The 15,618-nt window shown below is 41.5% G+C and overlaps 1 protein-coding gene across 1 annotated transcript; it reads left to right on the top strand.

The window, feature by feature from the left end:
* The first annotated feature begins 937 nt into the window (after window positions 1-937).
* On the top strand, window positions 938-8,060 carry LOC120062360 (tetraspanin-7-like). The gene is made up of 8 exons (XM_039012278.1): window positions 938-1,156; window positions 4,150-4,338; window positions 4,437-4,511; window positions 4,797-4,892; window positions 5,940-6,095; window positions 6,276-6,359; window positions 6,579-6,663; window positions 7,196-8,060. The coding sequence occupies exons 1-7, from the start codon at window positions 1,070-1,072 to the stop codon at window positions 6,645-6,647; spliced, it is 756 nt and encodes a 251-aa protein (XP_038868206.1). The 5' UTR covers window positions 938-1,069; the 3' UTR covers window positions 6,648-6,663; window positions 7,196-8,060.
* The last annotated feature ends 7,558 nt before the right edge of the window (window positions 8,061-15,618 follow it).

Below are 15,618 nucleotides of genomic sequence, written 5' to 3'. Positions count from 1 at the left end.
CCTTTTTGCAGCTGTAGGATATTGAAACTGTCAATCATGTTGCTGACCGCACACTAGCCCAAACGACAAACGACGTAAAAAGAATAATAGCGCGATCTGCCGACTGGTTGGGCTAACTGCGCACGCAAGAGGGGCAAATAAATTATACATTAAAGCGCCAATCAGCGATTGAAACCAGCGTTCAACCAGTTCGCAGCAAGTCGGACGTGCTAGTTCCGGACATGCTATTTCCGGCAAAAGTCACAATAACTACATGTCTATTAAAAAGCCACAGGCTGCTGATGCCGATAGCCCACTAGTGTCTGCCTTGGTTTTACGAGATAGACTTGAGTTTTCACCCTGAAGACTGTACGCATTTTTAGTGTATTTAAAGGGGCAATCTGCAGTTGCTTCATCCATTTTTGGACTTCTGAATTAATGACATTTGCCCATTTGATTCTTGAAGAATATAACGTATAAATACCCAATGAGCTTAGTTCAACTGTCGCACCCAATCAGAACCCAAAATATAAGCTTGTTTCACTCCAATGTTTGTAAACATATTAATGTAAACAACAACTATATCACCTCAAAACTATAATTTTGATATCATGGATGGTCAGTCCTTGCATCGATAGTTATATCTATGAATTTGAGAGTGGTTGCATTTCTCCAGCCCCATCCCTCAGCTTTTTACCGAAACGGTAAGAACGCTTTGTTATTGCTGCACGTGTATAGCGGCATTACTCTTGTATCTTGTAGCGTCTGTATTTGTAATGTGTATACTGTCTCATCCGATTAGCCACAACTGACGTTTCCTCTGTGAAAAATTAAGTTATTATATTCTGTTCTATTATATTATTTTGGAACATCATAAATACAAGCGAATATAAAACTTCCCATAAATCCTAGGAAATTAACTTTTTCCTCACAGGAAAGTGAATCTGGATCAGTGACGACACTTCCCTTCTCCTTGGATTCTGTGATTTGTCGACAAAAGTTTTCCAGCAAGACGTTGTGGAAGTGTTTTTTTTCTCTCACTTTGTAACAACGATACGTTTTGATTGCCAATTTCTGCGAAATAGCCATAATGTCTCCCCCATCAAGAAGGCTTCAAACTAAGCCAGTGATTACATGTCTCAAAACCTTTCTTATTTCTTACAGTCTCATATTTTGGGTAAGTGTTGACTTGTAAATAACTGACGCAAGCGAGTTACGGTAACAATGGGCTAAGTTAGCGGCGATGCCAACATATCCAATTGGAATTTACAAACGAATAACGTAAGGCTTTGGCTGAAACGTAAGGACTCGAGTTATTGAAAATAAAACACAATTTCCCCGTGATAGTTAGAAAACACTGTTGGAAAATAATCACTTATTGTTGGATATAGCGAATTCTTGAGCTACTTTACATTGTTTATGCGCAAATTCTGTCTGTGAAAGTTGTGCGTTTCTCCAACCGCGACAACGTTGCAAAGCCACGTTACATTGTTTCTTTTTTGTTTTGAGCGTTGCAGCCCGCGAGTATAGGCTCGCGAGTGGCGCAGTGGTCTAAGGCACTGCATCTGTGCTAGAGGCGTCACTACAGACCCTGGTTCGATCACGGGCTGTATCACAACCTGCCATGATCGGGAGTCCTGTAGGGCGGCGCACAATTGGCCCAGCGTCGTTAGGGTTTGCCCGGGTAGGCCGTTATTGAAAAATAAGAATTTGTTCTTAACTGACTTGCCAGCTTAAATAAAGGTCAAATAAAAAAATAAACGTTTAAAGGTTTGATTGCGGTGATCGTGGTGACATTCATAGACAAATTGTCTGATGTTGGGAACGACTATTCGAAGTTAGGCCTGGTTGTTGATTGAGACACAACCTCAGACTCTCTTACTAAATAACTATTATGATCTCAAACATATTTTTTTGCAGTACTTTTAGGTAAACATATTTGTATTTTTAGCAGATTGTCGTCAAAGATCGTTAGTCAGCTCACATTTTCTAACAGCTTTCTTGACAAATGTTCTGTAAATGTAATCTGTCAATGGTGTTTCTTCACAGTTTATATTATTCTATCTACGCCATTAATCAAACGTGGCTTTTATAGGTTCAAAGTTCATGACAACACAGCTGTCATTTATTGCTATATGGAGGGTGATTTGTATAATTCACGGTCTGATGGACTGATGACTGCAGTCCATGAGTATATGACTGGTAAAAGTAAGGGATATTATACAAAGGAAGATGCTGAGCTCACTGATGTGAGACCATGGGCTATTATTGGTTGTGTCAGTGAGTGGGGCTGGGTTAAATCAAATCAAATTTTATTGGTCACATACACATGGTTAGCAGATGTTACTGCGAGTGTAGCGAAATGTTTATGCTTCTAGATCTGACAGTGCAGTAATATCTAACAAGTAATATCTAACAATTCCTCAACAAAACCTAATACACACAATCTAGTAAAGGAATGGGATGAGAATATATAAGTATTAAAATATATGGATGAGCAGTGACAGAGCAGCTAAGATGCAATAGATGGTGACGGATACAGTATATACATATGAGATGAGTAATGTGAGATATGTAAACATTCTTAAAGTGGCTAGCGTTCCATTTATTAAAGTGGCCAATGATATCAAGTCTGTAGGTAGACAGCCGTCTGTCTGTGCTAGTGGTGACTGTTTAACAATCTGATGGCCTTGAGATAGAAGCTGTTTTTCAATCTTTCTGTCCCAGCTTTGATGGACCTGTACTGACCTCACCTTCTGGATGGAAGTGGGGTGAACGGGTAGTGGTTCGGGTGGTTATTGTCCTTGATGATCTTTTTGGCCTTCCTGTGACATCGTGTGATGTAGGTGTCCTGGAGGGCAGGTAGTTTACCCCCGGTGATGCGTTGTGCAGACACACCACCCTCTGGAGAGCCCTGCGGTTGTGGGCGGTGCAGTTGCCGTACCAGGCGGTGGTACAGCCCAACAGGATGCTCTCAATTGTGCACCTGTAAAAGTTAGTGGGGGTTTTCAGTGACAAGCCAAGAAAAATTCTGCCTCCTGTTGCGCCTTCACCACACTATCAGTGTGCGTGGACCATTTCAGTTTGTCGGTGACATGTACACAGAGGAACTTAAAACTTTCCACTTTCTCCATTACTGTCCCGTCGATGTGGATAAGGGGATGCTCCCTTTGCTGTTTCCTGTAGTCCACAATCATCTCTTTTTGTTTTGCTGACATTGAGTGAGAGGTTATTTTCCTGACACCACACTCCGAGGGCCCTCGCCTCCTCCCTGTAAGCCGTCTCGTCGTTTTTGGTAATCAAGCCTACCACTGTAGTATCTGCAAACTTGATGATTGAGTTGGAGGCATGCATGGCCACGCAGTCATGGGTGAACAGGGAGTACAGGGAGTACAGGAGAGGGCTGAGAAGGCACCCTTGTGAGGCCCCAGTGTTGAGGGTCAGCGGAGTGGAGATGTTGTTTCCTACCTTCACCACCTGGGGCGGCCCGTCAGGAAGTCCTGGACCCAGTTTCACAGGGCGGGGTCGAGACCCAGGGTCTTAAGCTTAATCATTAGTTTGGAGGGTACTATGGTGTTGAATGCTGAGCTGTAGTCAATGAACAGCATTCTTACGTAGGTATTCCTCTTGTCCAGATGGGTTAGGGCAGTGTGATGGCGATTGCATCGTCTGTGGATCTTGTGGGGCGGTAAGCAATTTGGAGGTGGTCTAGGGTGACGGGTAAGGTGGAGGTGATTTGATCCTTAACTAGTCTCTCGAAGCACTTCATGATGACAGAGATGAGTGCTACGGGGCGATAGTCATTTAGTTCAACCTTAGCTTTCTTGGGAACAGTAACAATGGTGGCCATCTTGAAGCATGTGGGGACCGCAGACTGGGATAGGGATCGATTGAATATCAATCCCTTTTGATATACCATGTAAGTTCCATGCTGACTTTCCCTTCCTGTTGTAGGCATTTATACCAACTTTAAAGCTTTTTCAGATGTGTACTGGCCCCTGACATCACACTGAGCTGAATATAATTGTTAGGTGTTCAAGGTGTATACTAAAGAGGTTTGTTGTTTTCCTCTTTAAATCTTGAGTTTGTGTCAGAACTAGGTCAAACCTCTGAAACATCCCCTAGGTACATTACCTGAGATTGGAGCTGACTGTCTGTGCTTTCTCCCAGTTTACAGGGGTTATCCTTCTGGCTGTAGGAGTATGGGGGAAGGTGAGCCTGGAAGCTTATTTCCAGCTGGCCTCTGAGAAGAGCACCAACGCACCATATGTCCTCATAGGGACTGGAGCCATCATCATCATTTTTGGCCTGTTTGGTTGCTTCGCTACATGCCGCGGTAGCCCATGGATGCTGAAGCTGGTCAGTTACACTGTGATGTGTTACATTTTGTATTTGCACATTCTCCTCATGTTTGTCTTTGTTGTATGTTAATTGATGAGTTGTTTCTCTCCCCTCAGTATGCCATGTTCCTGGTGCTGGTGTTCATAGCTGAGTTTGTGGCCGGCATCTCTGGCTTCTTATTCAGACATGAGGTGAGAGATTAGTTCAAAAGTAGTGTTCCCACATCTAACAATTTACCAGGTGCTGGGTCCAAAAACGGTTATATATAAGGAATGGACATATCTGTGCACTGAGGGATGTTCCCATATAGTTTACTGCAGCGTCTGGAAGACGTTCTGGTCGAAACGTTGCGGTGAACTATAGATGAGCATACACCAATGTGCAGGTACTTCTGAGGTGACTTACAATACACTTGACATTACTATAGGGTTCAGTTGGCCACAAATCAAACCCAGTTAATGTTTGGTTTTTTGCAGATAAAGGCTGTATTAGGTGATGCCTATAAAGACGCTGTGACGAACTACAATACCACTGACCCCAAAAGCTCTGTGGTTGACAACATCCAGAAGACTGTAAGTGGTATTATGTTATTCAATGCAAAGCCTAACTGTGTTTGGTTCCTTTGCAAATAACACAAAACATGCTGTTTAGAGAAATGGCAGCTGAATTTGATCAAAGACCCTGTAGAAGTGTTGCTATGAACAACTTCTACAGTACAGATGGTCACGCTTCACCATCTGGTTTCAGAGCTGCATAGAGCTTGTTGGTATACCATTGTATTAGGTTATGAGCCTCCTCCACCATTATTGAATAACTCATTGATGTACAATAGAACCACCTTTTAACATGATCTGATTTAGTATGATAGTTTAGTATGATTTAGTATCCCTGCACATTGTAAATATGGCATGGGCATTGGCACTGACCCTGAAACGGACACTTTTTTTTATATAGCTACTGAGCCTGTATATAGCTTCTGAGCCTGTATATAGCTACTGAGCCTGTATATAGCTTCTGACCCTGGAACTGAGCCTGTATATAGCTACTGACCCTGGAACTGAGCCTGTATAAAGCTACCAAGCCTGTATATAGCTACCGACCGAGCCTGTATATAGCTACCGACCGAGCCTGTATATAGCTACCGACCGAGCCTGTATATAGCTACCGACCGAGCCTGTATATAGCTACCGACCCTGGAAATGAGCCTGTATATAGCTACTGAGCCTGGAACTGAGCCTGTATATAGCTACTGAGCCTGGAACTGAGCCTGTATATAGCTACTGAGCCTGGAACTGAGCCTGTATATAGCCACTGAGCCTGGAACTGAGCCTGTATGTAGCCACTGAGCCTGTATGTAGCTTGCTTAATTTCTCATGTTCTTATCTCGTGTGTTTCTGTTCTACTTGACTTTAAAAAAAAAAAAAAAACATGTATAGTACTACCAATATTGATTACTGAATTGTTGGGAAAGAGCAAGCAAGCAAAGTCATTTCACTGTACTTGTGCACGTGACATTGAAACTTGCTTTGTCCACATGGCTAAGTCAACCATAGAATTAGGAATTGGAAGTTAACATTGTTATTTCCTCTTGATAATAAGTAAATGTGTGTTTTGTGCAGTTGCATTGCTGTGGAGTGTATAGTTACGAGGACTGGAACACAACAAAGTACTTCAAAGACCAAGGCATCCCTGACAGCTGTTGCAAAGAGAACAATGTCTGCGCTGTCGAGAACCTCAAGGACCTTGACAGGGCTCACGACATTGTGTATGACACGGTGAGAGCACTGCCGCATATCATTATCAATCATATCATACAGAATTATGTCAGAGCTGTGGTTCATAGTTTACCAGTCTTTTAGACTAAGTATTGCCAGTCCAGTATGCGTAATGAACAGCTATAACCTTGAGAAACCATATTTCAAAAGTTTATTTTCCTTCTGCTTAACATGTTTTAGGGCTGCTTCTCAAAGGTGACCACTTTGATGGAGTCTAACCTGGGAATCATTGCCGGAATATCTTTTGGAATTGCGTTCTTCCAGGTACATCCATTGAAGAGCCTTTATTTGATATTGGCCTGTAGGCATAATAATCTCTAGGGGGGAAAAATATACAATGTTATTACCAGTAACATGGATCTTGAAATGTTGTGAGATCATCAAGAAAATGCTAGATTTCACTTTTTTTTTCTTATACATGAAGTGAGTGCATGTCAATTTTGTCTTCACATCCTAATTGAAACTGTTTGACTTTCTGCCTAGCTCATTGGGGTGTTCTTGGCCTGCTGCTTGTCTCGATACATCACCAACAACCAGTACGAGATGGTCTAGCAGTGTCCTTCCACAGGTAGTACCCTACATGGACTAGTACTGTGGGCTCCCATGCCTCATATTGTTATTGAAGTCATGTCTTTAGAGTACCCTAAATGTTATTGTCATATAGTACACTATACTGGAACCCCTGTACTTGGTTTGGTCACTTAAGTTGCTGTGTACCAGCTTCTTGATTCTCCCTCTACGGACGAGAGCATTTTCATGTAAGGAAATGCCTACCTCTGCACATCAGATATAGTATTCATTACCTAGGAAGGTGATCATGTTGAAATGTAGTACAGTGTATCAGTAATATGCTCAACAGTTGAGTAAGACCAGTGGCTGAAATCCCCAACCTGATGTAACATTGATTATTGTTACATCAGGTTAATTACATATTTTTTAAACAACAACTGCATTGTTGTTTAAAAGGGCTTGTAAAGTTGTATTTGGCACATGTGACAATACAATTATATTATTGATGCACCAATCAATCTCATGGGAATGTTAATGACTACAACCCTTCTAACATGTCATTTGTCTTTTTATTGACATTTCTTTTGCAGGTCACTAACGGGCAGGTCATGACGCACACTGACTCAAAGGGAACGCGTGTAGTTTTACTCCTTGGTCTATGTGTAATGGTTCTGTCATTTCAGAATACACTCTCGCTGACACTCACTTTTCAATGGCAACCAGACTGAAGGGAAAAAGTTATTGGAAACCATAAGGGATCTATGTCTGCAGTTCTCCATCGGTTTGATTAAGCTTTGTCTTGCTAAGACTAGTGGAATACAGTTTATTGTGCTTGAATGTTTATTTGGGATTCACATACTTTATAAATGTAATTTTCATTCATTGTCTGTTTTAATGTTATTATACATGACATATGTATTGCAATTTATTTGGTGAGCTTAGCAAAAATATTAATGTTTGTTATGTCCATATTCATTTCATTCTCCATCATAAATGCTGCCGTCATATTCTAGTTATATGGCATCATGTGGTTAAAGGGATCTTACTGTAGTCTGCTATTTTCATGTTCAGCATTACAGTGACTGTAATAGTGACTGACTAGGCCATCTGTAACACCACACTTCCATCTCTTCTGTGGAGACAGGGAGAAAAGTATTGGAAGTTGTGTAGTAGCCTTTGTGGGTAGAGGGATGGATTGCATGCTGTGGACACTTAGTTAATAGAGAAGAGAACAATTATACACCACCATGATTCTCGTGGGAACGTAAAGGTGTTTTATAAGCCTTTCATGTGATTTACTGGAACTTTTGTGTGCAAGTCTTGTGTTCACGTTTTCAAAAAATATGCATTTCCTCAGATGAAAATAATTGTCAGTGTTAATGGTTGTTGATTTGTGGAAACCACATGTAAAATACTTGAAAAAAAAAATAAAGGTACCTAAACTCTTTAATGCAACCGCTGTGTCAGATTTCAAAAAAACTTTACGGAAAAAGCACACCATGCAATAATCTGAGTATGGCGCTCAGACACAAAAACAAGCCATACAGGTACCCGCCATGTTGTGGAGTCAACAGAAGTCAGAAATGGCATTATAAATATTCACTTACCTTTGATCTTCATCAGAATGCACTCCTAGGAATCCCAGTTCCACAATAAATTTTTGTTTTGTTCGATAAAGTCCATTTATGTCCAAAAACCTCCTTTTTGTTCACGCATTTAGTTCCAAAATCCAAATTCATGACGCGCAGGCCAGACGAAAAGTCCAAAAATTCCATTACAGTTCGTAGAGACATGTCAAACGATGTATAGAATCAATCTTTAGGATGTTTTTCACAAATCTTCAGTAATGTTTCAACCGGAGAATTCCTTTGTCTGTAGAAATGCAATGGAACGCAGCTAACTCTCACTGGGGCGTGCCTGAGTGAGCTCGTGGCACTCTGCCAGACCCGACTCAATCAGCTCTTATTCCCTCATCCTTCACAGTAGAAGCATCAAACAAGGTTCTAAAGACTGTTGACATCTAGTGGAAGCCTTAGGAAGTGCAATATGACCCCATAGACACTGTATATTGGATAGGCAAACCTACAAACCTCAGATTTCCCACTTCCTGGTTGGACTTTTTCTCAGGTTTTTGCCTGCCATATGAGTTCTGTTCTACTCACAGACATCATTCAAACAGTTTTAGAAACTTCAAAGTGTTTTCTATCCAAATATACTAATAATATGCATATCTTAGCTTCTGGGCCTGAGTAGCAGGCAGTTTACTTTGGGCACCTTATTCATCCAAGCTACTCAATACTGCCCCCAGCCATAAGAAGTTAAAACAACTGGGTCGCATTCGAATGAGACTGTTTTTCTAGGCCTACCTTGGGTTTTTTTTTATTGAAGGAAAAGGTGTGAACTGAATATACCTGGGGTGTTTTCACTAGGAACAGAACGATATGGGTAGGGGCCTACCTGACCTCGTCAAATAGAAAGTAGTTTGCGTTACAAAATGGTTTCCAGTGACTATCCCATATGGACACAGTTACTGCATGAGCTGTGTGACATACTGTTGGAATGGCGAGGATTTAAACTACAGCGGCCCTCAGTGCAGAAATACATTCACCCCAAGGTCTGCACTGAAGAAAAATGTTAAGATGGTGGGGCTATGGAGAAACTAATGACCAGTCTCCCAAGTTTCTTCTCAAGTCGACTGTTATGCTAGACCTGGACGACGACGAGTGGGATTTCTGCCTTGGTAAGAAACAAAAAGTTGTCAAGTCCTGCCTAATTTGAGTCGCCTCGTTTCGTGAAACTCATCTCAAGCATCAACATCAAGTTCCCGCCTTGATGAAGCATAGGCCTACCATGTTCGACACCGGTGAAATTAAGAACATTTGCCCTCATTACAATTAAGTGCTTGAAATGTATGTCATTGTGATCACTGCATCTGTTTTGTGCTCCTTGAATCAACACCACGGACATATGGTTGTTTCAGCAGCAGCAGAGGGCTGAGCAACAGGTAAGGGTAGAACCGATTTGAGAAATGCTAAATCTTTATATCATGACTTCTGTGCTAGTCATCCCTGTTATCTTGTTTTTTGTTTTCAAAATATATGGATACCATAAAATGCGATATGCTGACTTCGTTTTTATCATGCAGAAAACGTTGAGGGAGATACAGAATACATGCCAGCAGAGGGCACAGGAAAGCAAGAGAATGAAGTAAAAGAACTGAGACCTGCCTTGGAGTGTCTCAAGGTGAGTATTCTGACCTGGGCCTGTATTCACAATTGTGTCTCAGAGTAGGAGTGCTGATCTAGGACCAGGCTCCCCCTGTTCATATACTCTATAGACTAAATCTGATTGATTGCTATTTTGTTTTTGTAACTACTGGTCCTCTGTAGCTCATTTGGTAGAGCATGGTGCTTGCAATGCCAGGATAGTAGGTTTGATTTCTAGGACCAGCCATACTTAAAATGTATGCAAGCATGACTAAGTCGCTTGCTCAATAACATATACAACGGATCTTTGTTATAAGGCGTGCAGTTATAGTTGACTCTTCTTCTTCACAGTGACAGATGTCCAGGTTGTTCAGTTTCCAAGACCAGAGAGGAGTTCTGGACATAATACATGTTTTGGCGCACACACCCAGTCTCCCTCAGATACACTTTGTGCAATATTACACACCCGTGAACTAACACACCTATAGGCCCCAAGCTCTCCTAATCCCTTAACTTAAACATTCTGAGTTAATGCCTAACCTTAAACATTCTGAGTTAATTCCTAACCTTAAACATTCTGAGTTAATTCCTAATCTTAAAAAGTCAGAGTTAATGCCCGAACTTAACTTTAAACACTTTGAAATTTGACGTTTGGAACAACTTCTAAATTTGACCTTTGAGAAACATGGATGAACGTCTAATTCTGACGTGAGACTGCGAGAGCTGGTAGGGCTCAACGTTGGCCTTCAAGAGGTGAATTAAATTGACTTATTAGCTGATATGTTGTATTAGATGATATGTTGTATATATTTTGTCAATATGAATATAATTCGAATGCCAAGACATTATCTTTCTCCCCGAACAGATTTCATCCAGCTGACAGTGGATGCCAACACAGCAAATAGGCATCTCATTCTGTCTGGGGACAAAAAGGAAGTGTCATTCGGCTCAGATGGTTCACCTAAGCCTTCCACAGCTTTTTGTCTCCTAAAGCTCTGTGCAGAGAGGGTCTCCAAGGATGTTGTTACGTTATTACGTTATTACTAAAAAGTATTTCTTATTTCACTTTATTTAACCAGGTAGGTCAGTTGAGGACAAGTTCTCATTTACAACTGCGACCTGGCCAAGATAAAGCAAAGCAGTGCGACACAAACAACAACGCGGAGTTACACATTTCAAGGACCTTAGAAAGGCAGGGTAGGATAGATATAGGTCTGTAACAGTTTGGGTCTAGGGTGTCTTCCCCTTTGAAGAGGGGGATGACCGCGACAGCTTTCCAATCTTTGTGGATCTCAGACGATACGAAAGAGAGGTTGAACAGGCTAGTAATAGGGGTTGCAACAATTGCGGTGGATAATTTTAGAAAGAGAGGGTCCAGATTGTCTAGCCCAGCTGATTTGTAGGGGTCTAGATTTTGCAGCTCTTTCAGAACATCAGCTATCTGGATTTGGGTGAAGGAGAAATGAGGGAGGCTTGGGCAAGTTGCTATGGGGAGTGCAGAGCTGTTGACCGGGGTAGGGGTAGCCAGGTGGAAAGCATGGCCAGCCGTAGAAAAATGCTTTTTGAAATTCTCAATTATCGTGGATTTATCGGTGGAATAACCAGGCATTCTCTACTGACGGAATGAGGTCAATATCCTTCCAGGATACCCGGGCCAGGTCGATTAGAAAGGCCTGCTCGCTGAAGTGTTTTAGGGAGCGTTGACAGTGATGAGGGGTGGTCGTTTGACATCAGACCCATTACGGACGCAGGCAATGAGGCAGTGATCGCTGAGATCCTGGTTGAAGACAGCAGAGGTGTATTTAGAGGGCAGGTTGGTCAGGATGATATCTATGACGCTGCCTGTGTTTACGGATTTGGGGTTGTACCTGGTAGGCTCCATGATAATTTGGGTGAGATTGAGGGCATCTAGCTTAGATTGTAGGACTGCCGGGGTGTTAAGCATATCCTAGTTTAGGTCACCTAACAGAACGAACTCTGAAGATAGATGAGGGGCAATTAATTCACATATGGTGTCCAGGGTGCAGCTGGGGGCTGAGGGGGGTCTGTAACAAGCGGCAACAGTGAGAGACTTATTTCTGGAAAGGTGGATCTTTAAAAGTAGAAGCTCGAACTGTTTGGGCACAGACCTGGATAGTATGACAGAACTCTGCAGGCTGTCTCTGCAGTAGATTGCAACTCCACCCCCTTTGGCAGTTCTATCTTGGCAGTTCTATCAGTTCTAAATGTTGTAGTTGGGGATGTAAATTTCAGAATTTTTGGTGGCCTTCCAAAGTCAGGATTCAGACACGGCTAGTACATCAGGGTTGGTTGGAGTGTGCTAAAGTAGTGAAAATAAATTATTTAGGGAGGAGGCTTCTGATGTTAACATGCATGAAACCAAGGATTTTACGGTTACATAAGTCAACTGAAGGTTGACTTCAGTTCTAGCACAAATTCCTGGCCCCAGCCCCTCCCAATCACGAAAATAAAGGCAAATCGGACTGTATCTTCATCACAAGGCTGGGACTCCATGACCCTTCTCCACAAAGTCCAAACTACCTTTACCCAGCCACTCTTCCTTGGATTTAGTGTCATCTGAAACAACTTTTAAAGCTAGAATTCTTAATTGAAACAAACAACTCTGTTTTTTATTTAGCTGAGGGATGGGGCTGGAGAAATGTAACCACTCTCAAATTCATAGACAGAGTTATGGAAGCAAGGACTGGCCATCCATGGTAGCAAAATTATTGTTTTAACCATGTTTTAAAAACAGGAAGAATAAGATTGACAAGCATCAGTTTGGTAAAAGAAAAACGTATTTACCCTGTCATGTGTATATTGATTCATTATTATTGGGTGTTGTTTACATTGTCTACAAACTTTGGAGTAAAACATGCTTATATTTGGGCTTTTGATGGGGTACGAAAGCTCATAATGTCAAGGCTCAGGAGAAGACCCAGATGCGGACAGTTTTGTAGTAACAAAAGTTTATTTCAAAAACGGGGGCAGGCAAATGACAGGTCAAGGGCAGGCAGAGGTCAGTAGTCCAGATCAGACTCTGAAAGGTACAGAACGGCAGTCAGGGTCAGGGCAGGCAGAGGTCAGTAATCCAGGTTGTGTGACAAGGTACAGAACGACAGGCAGGCTCAGGGTCAGGGCAGGCAGAATGATCAAAAACCGGGAAAGATAGAAAACAGGCACTAGAGACAAAAAGGAGCACGGGAAAAAATGCTGGTAGGCTTGACGAAACAAAACGACCTGGCAACAGACAAACAGAGAATACAGGTATAAATACACGGAGGATATTGAGGAAGATGGGCAACACCTGGAGGGGGGTGGAGACAAGCACAAAGACAGGTGAAACAGATCAGGGTGTGACACATAAGGCATTTATAAGTTATATTGTTTAAGAATAAATGGATGCATATAATTTAATTTATATGTTCAAAAATGTACACTGAGCATACAAAGCATTAAGGACACATCCTAATACTCGCTGTGAAAAAACAAGGAGAAAATGGAACGTGGATGTAAAATTGTAAAGTAGTTACTGTGTTGAATGAAAAATACTATCTACGTCCTGTTTCCCAGAGAGATTGAAGGCTTGTGCTGTGTAAGAGTTATGTTAATAAAGGAAGAAGCACACAGCAAAGATGGAGTGTGAAGGTACAGTATATTTGACTGTTTGTGGAAGGTAGCCAGTGCAAATGCTGTTTACACCAAAAATAAATAGCAGACATTCTGTTCTTTTTTCACTTGGTTTTGTTTTGGGCATGTAGCCTCATTTGTCTACATTTTTAAAAAATATATAAAGGTTGATTAATAAGCTACTATGTTTTCTTTGTCAATTAACTCAAGACACCCTGGATCTATAATGAACAAAAATCTAAACGCAATATGCAACAACTTCAAAGATTTTACTGAGTTACAGTTCATATCAGGAAAAAAGTAAATTTAGATAAATAAATTAGGCCCTAATCTATGGATTTCACATGACTGGGAATACAGATATACATCTGTTGGTCACAGACACCTTAAAAAAGAAGTAGGGGCGTGTATCAGAAAACCAGTCAGTATCTGGTGTAACCACCATTTGCCTCATGCAGCTCGACACATCTCCTTTGCATAGAGTTGATCAGGCTGTTGATTGTGGCCTGTGGAATGATGTCCCACTCCTCTTCAAAGGCTGTGCGAAGTTGCTGGATATTGGAGGGATCTGGAACAGAGATTCCCAAATGTGCTCAATGGGTGACATCTGGTGAGTATTCAGGCCATGGAAGAACTGGGACATTTTCAGCTTCCAGGAATTATGTACAGATCCTTGCGACATGGAGCCATTCATTATCATGCTGAAACATGGTGACGGATGAATGGCACGACAATGGGCCTTAGGATCTTGTTACGGTATATCTGTACATTCAAATTGCTATTGATAAATTGCAATTGTATTTGTTGTCCTTAGCTTATACCTGCCAATACTATATCCCCACCGCCACCATTGGGCACACTGTTCACAACGTTGACATCAGCAAACCGCTCTTCCACACGATGCCATACATGTGGTCTGGTTGGACATACTGCCAAATTCTCTAAAAATGATGTTGGATGCGGCTTATGGTAGAGAAATTAACATTCAATTCTCTGGCAACAGCTCTGGTGGACATTCCTGCAGTCAGCATGCCAATTGCACGCTCCCTCAAAACATTGTGTTACAAAACTGTAAATTTTAGAGTGATGTTTTATTGTCCCCAGCACAAGGTGCACCTGTGCAATGAACATGCTGTTTAATCAGCTTCTTGATATGCCACACCTGTCAGGTGGAATGATTATCTTGGCAAAGGAGAAATGCTCACTAACAAGGATGTAAACAAATTTGTGCACAAAATATGAGAGAAATAAGCTTTTTGTGTGAATGGAACATTTCTGGGATCTTTTATTTCAGGTCATGAAACATGGCACCAACACTTTACATGTTGCATTTATGTTTTTGTTCAGTCTATGTATTGGTATTTCTGTCTCAGCCGTGTGACCTCATGTCCTGTTTATGTTTGTGTTCCCTACCCATCTTTTTTGCACACTTGTGTGTATATGGTGTGTAGATCTGAAATGGTCAGTAGTAAAAAAAAAAAACAGTACACTTAGTCAGTACACTCAGAATAGAACGTTTTTACACTTAGAATAGAACCTTTTTCTAATGCAAAGGGAACTGAAAGCATGCATAGTTAATGAACAGATTTGTAATCTCTTCGTTGTGAGTCTTGTGTCAGGTTAACTTCTAATTAATATGCAATCAGTTCCCTTAAAGAGGGCTGATTGTGAACACACTGTCTGCTTAGGTTCCCTCTTTCACTTCTGTTTTGATTGTATCCCCCAAGCTACAGTACAGTATAAGTACATGGTTTGAGGGAGGCTTATTCAAATCAAATCAAATTTATTTATATAGCCCTTCGTACATCAGCTGATATCTCAAAGTGCTGTACAGAAACCTAGCCTAAAACCCCAAACAGCAAGCAATGCAGGTGTAGAAGTGTAGAAGCACCTGCATTGCTTGCTGTTTGTAGTTGTTATTCAGAGCAACTACAATATCTTGGTGATTTATGTGATGGTTTTGCAGCATATTTAATCTAATGGGCCTTTCCATATGTATTCAATTCCTTTCTGACCGCATCCCTTTTGATTTGAACAAAACCTTCCATACATGTTTTCCCATAGTAGAAGTGGTCAGAAAGGGACTTTTTGGACCTGAATGCCAAAACATTCAGGAGATAGAGGTGCTCAAAGTTGACCCATTTTGCATACCCTCCCTACCATGAGACATGTCTTCA

Source organism: Salvelinus namaycush, chromosome 17 (assembly GCF_016432855.1).
Source record: "Salvelinus namaycush isolate Seneca chromosome 17, SaNama_1.0, whole genome shotgun sequence".
In the NCBI taxonomy this organism is placed as follows: domain Eukaryota; kingdom Metazoa; phylum Chordata; class Actinopteri; order Salmoniformes; family Salmonidae; genus Salvelinus; species Salvelinus namaycush.
The sequence above is the reverse complement of the archived record's forward strand: the minus strand, read 5'-3'. Positions and strand labels throughout refer to the sequence as shown.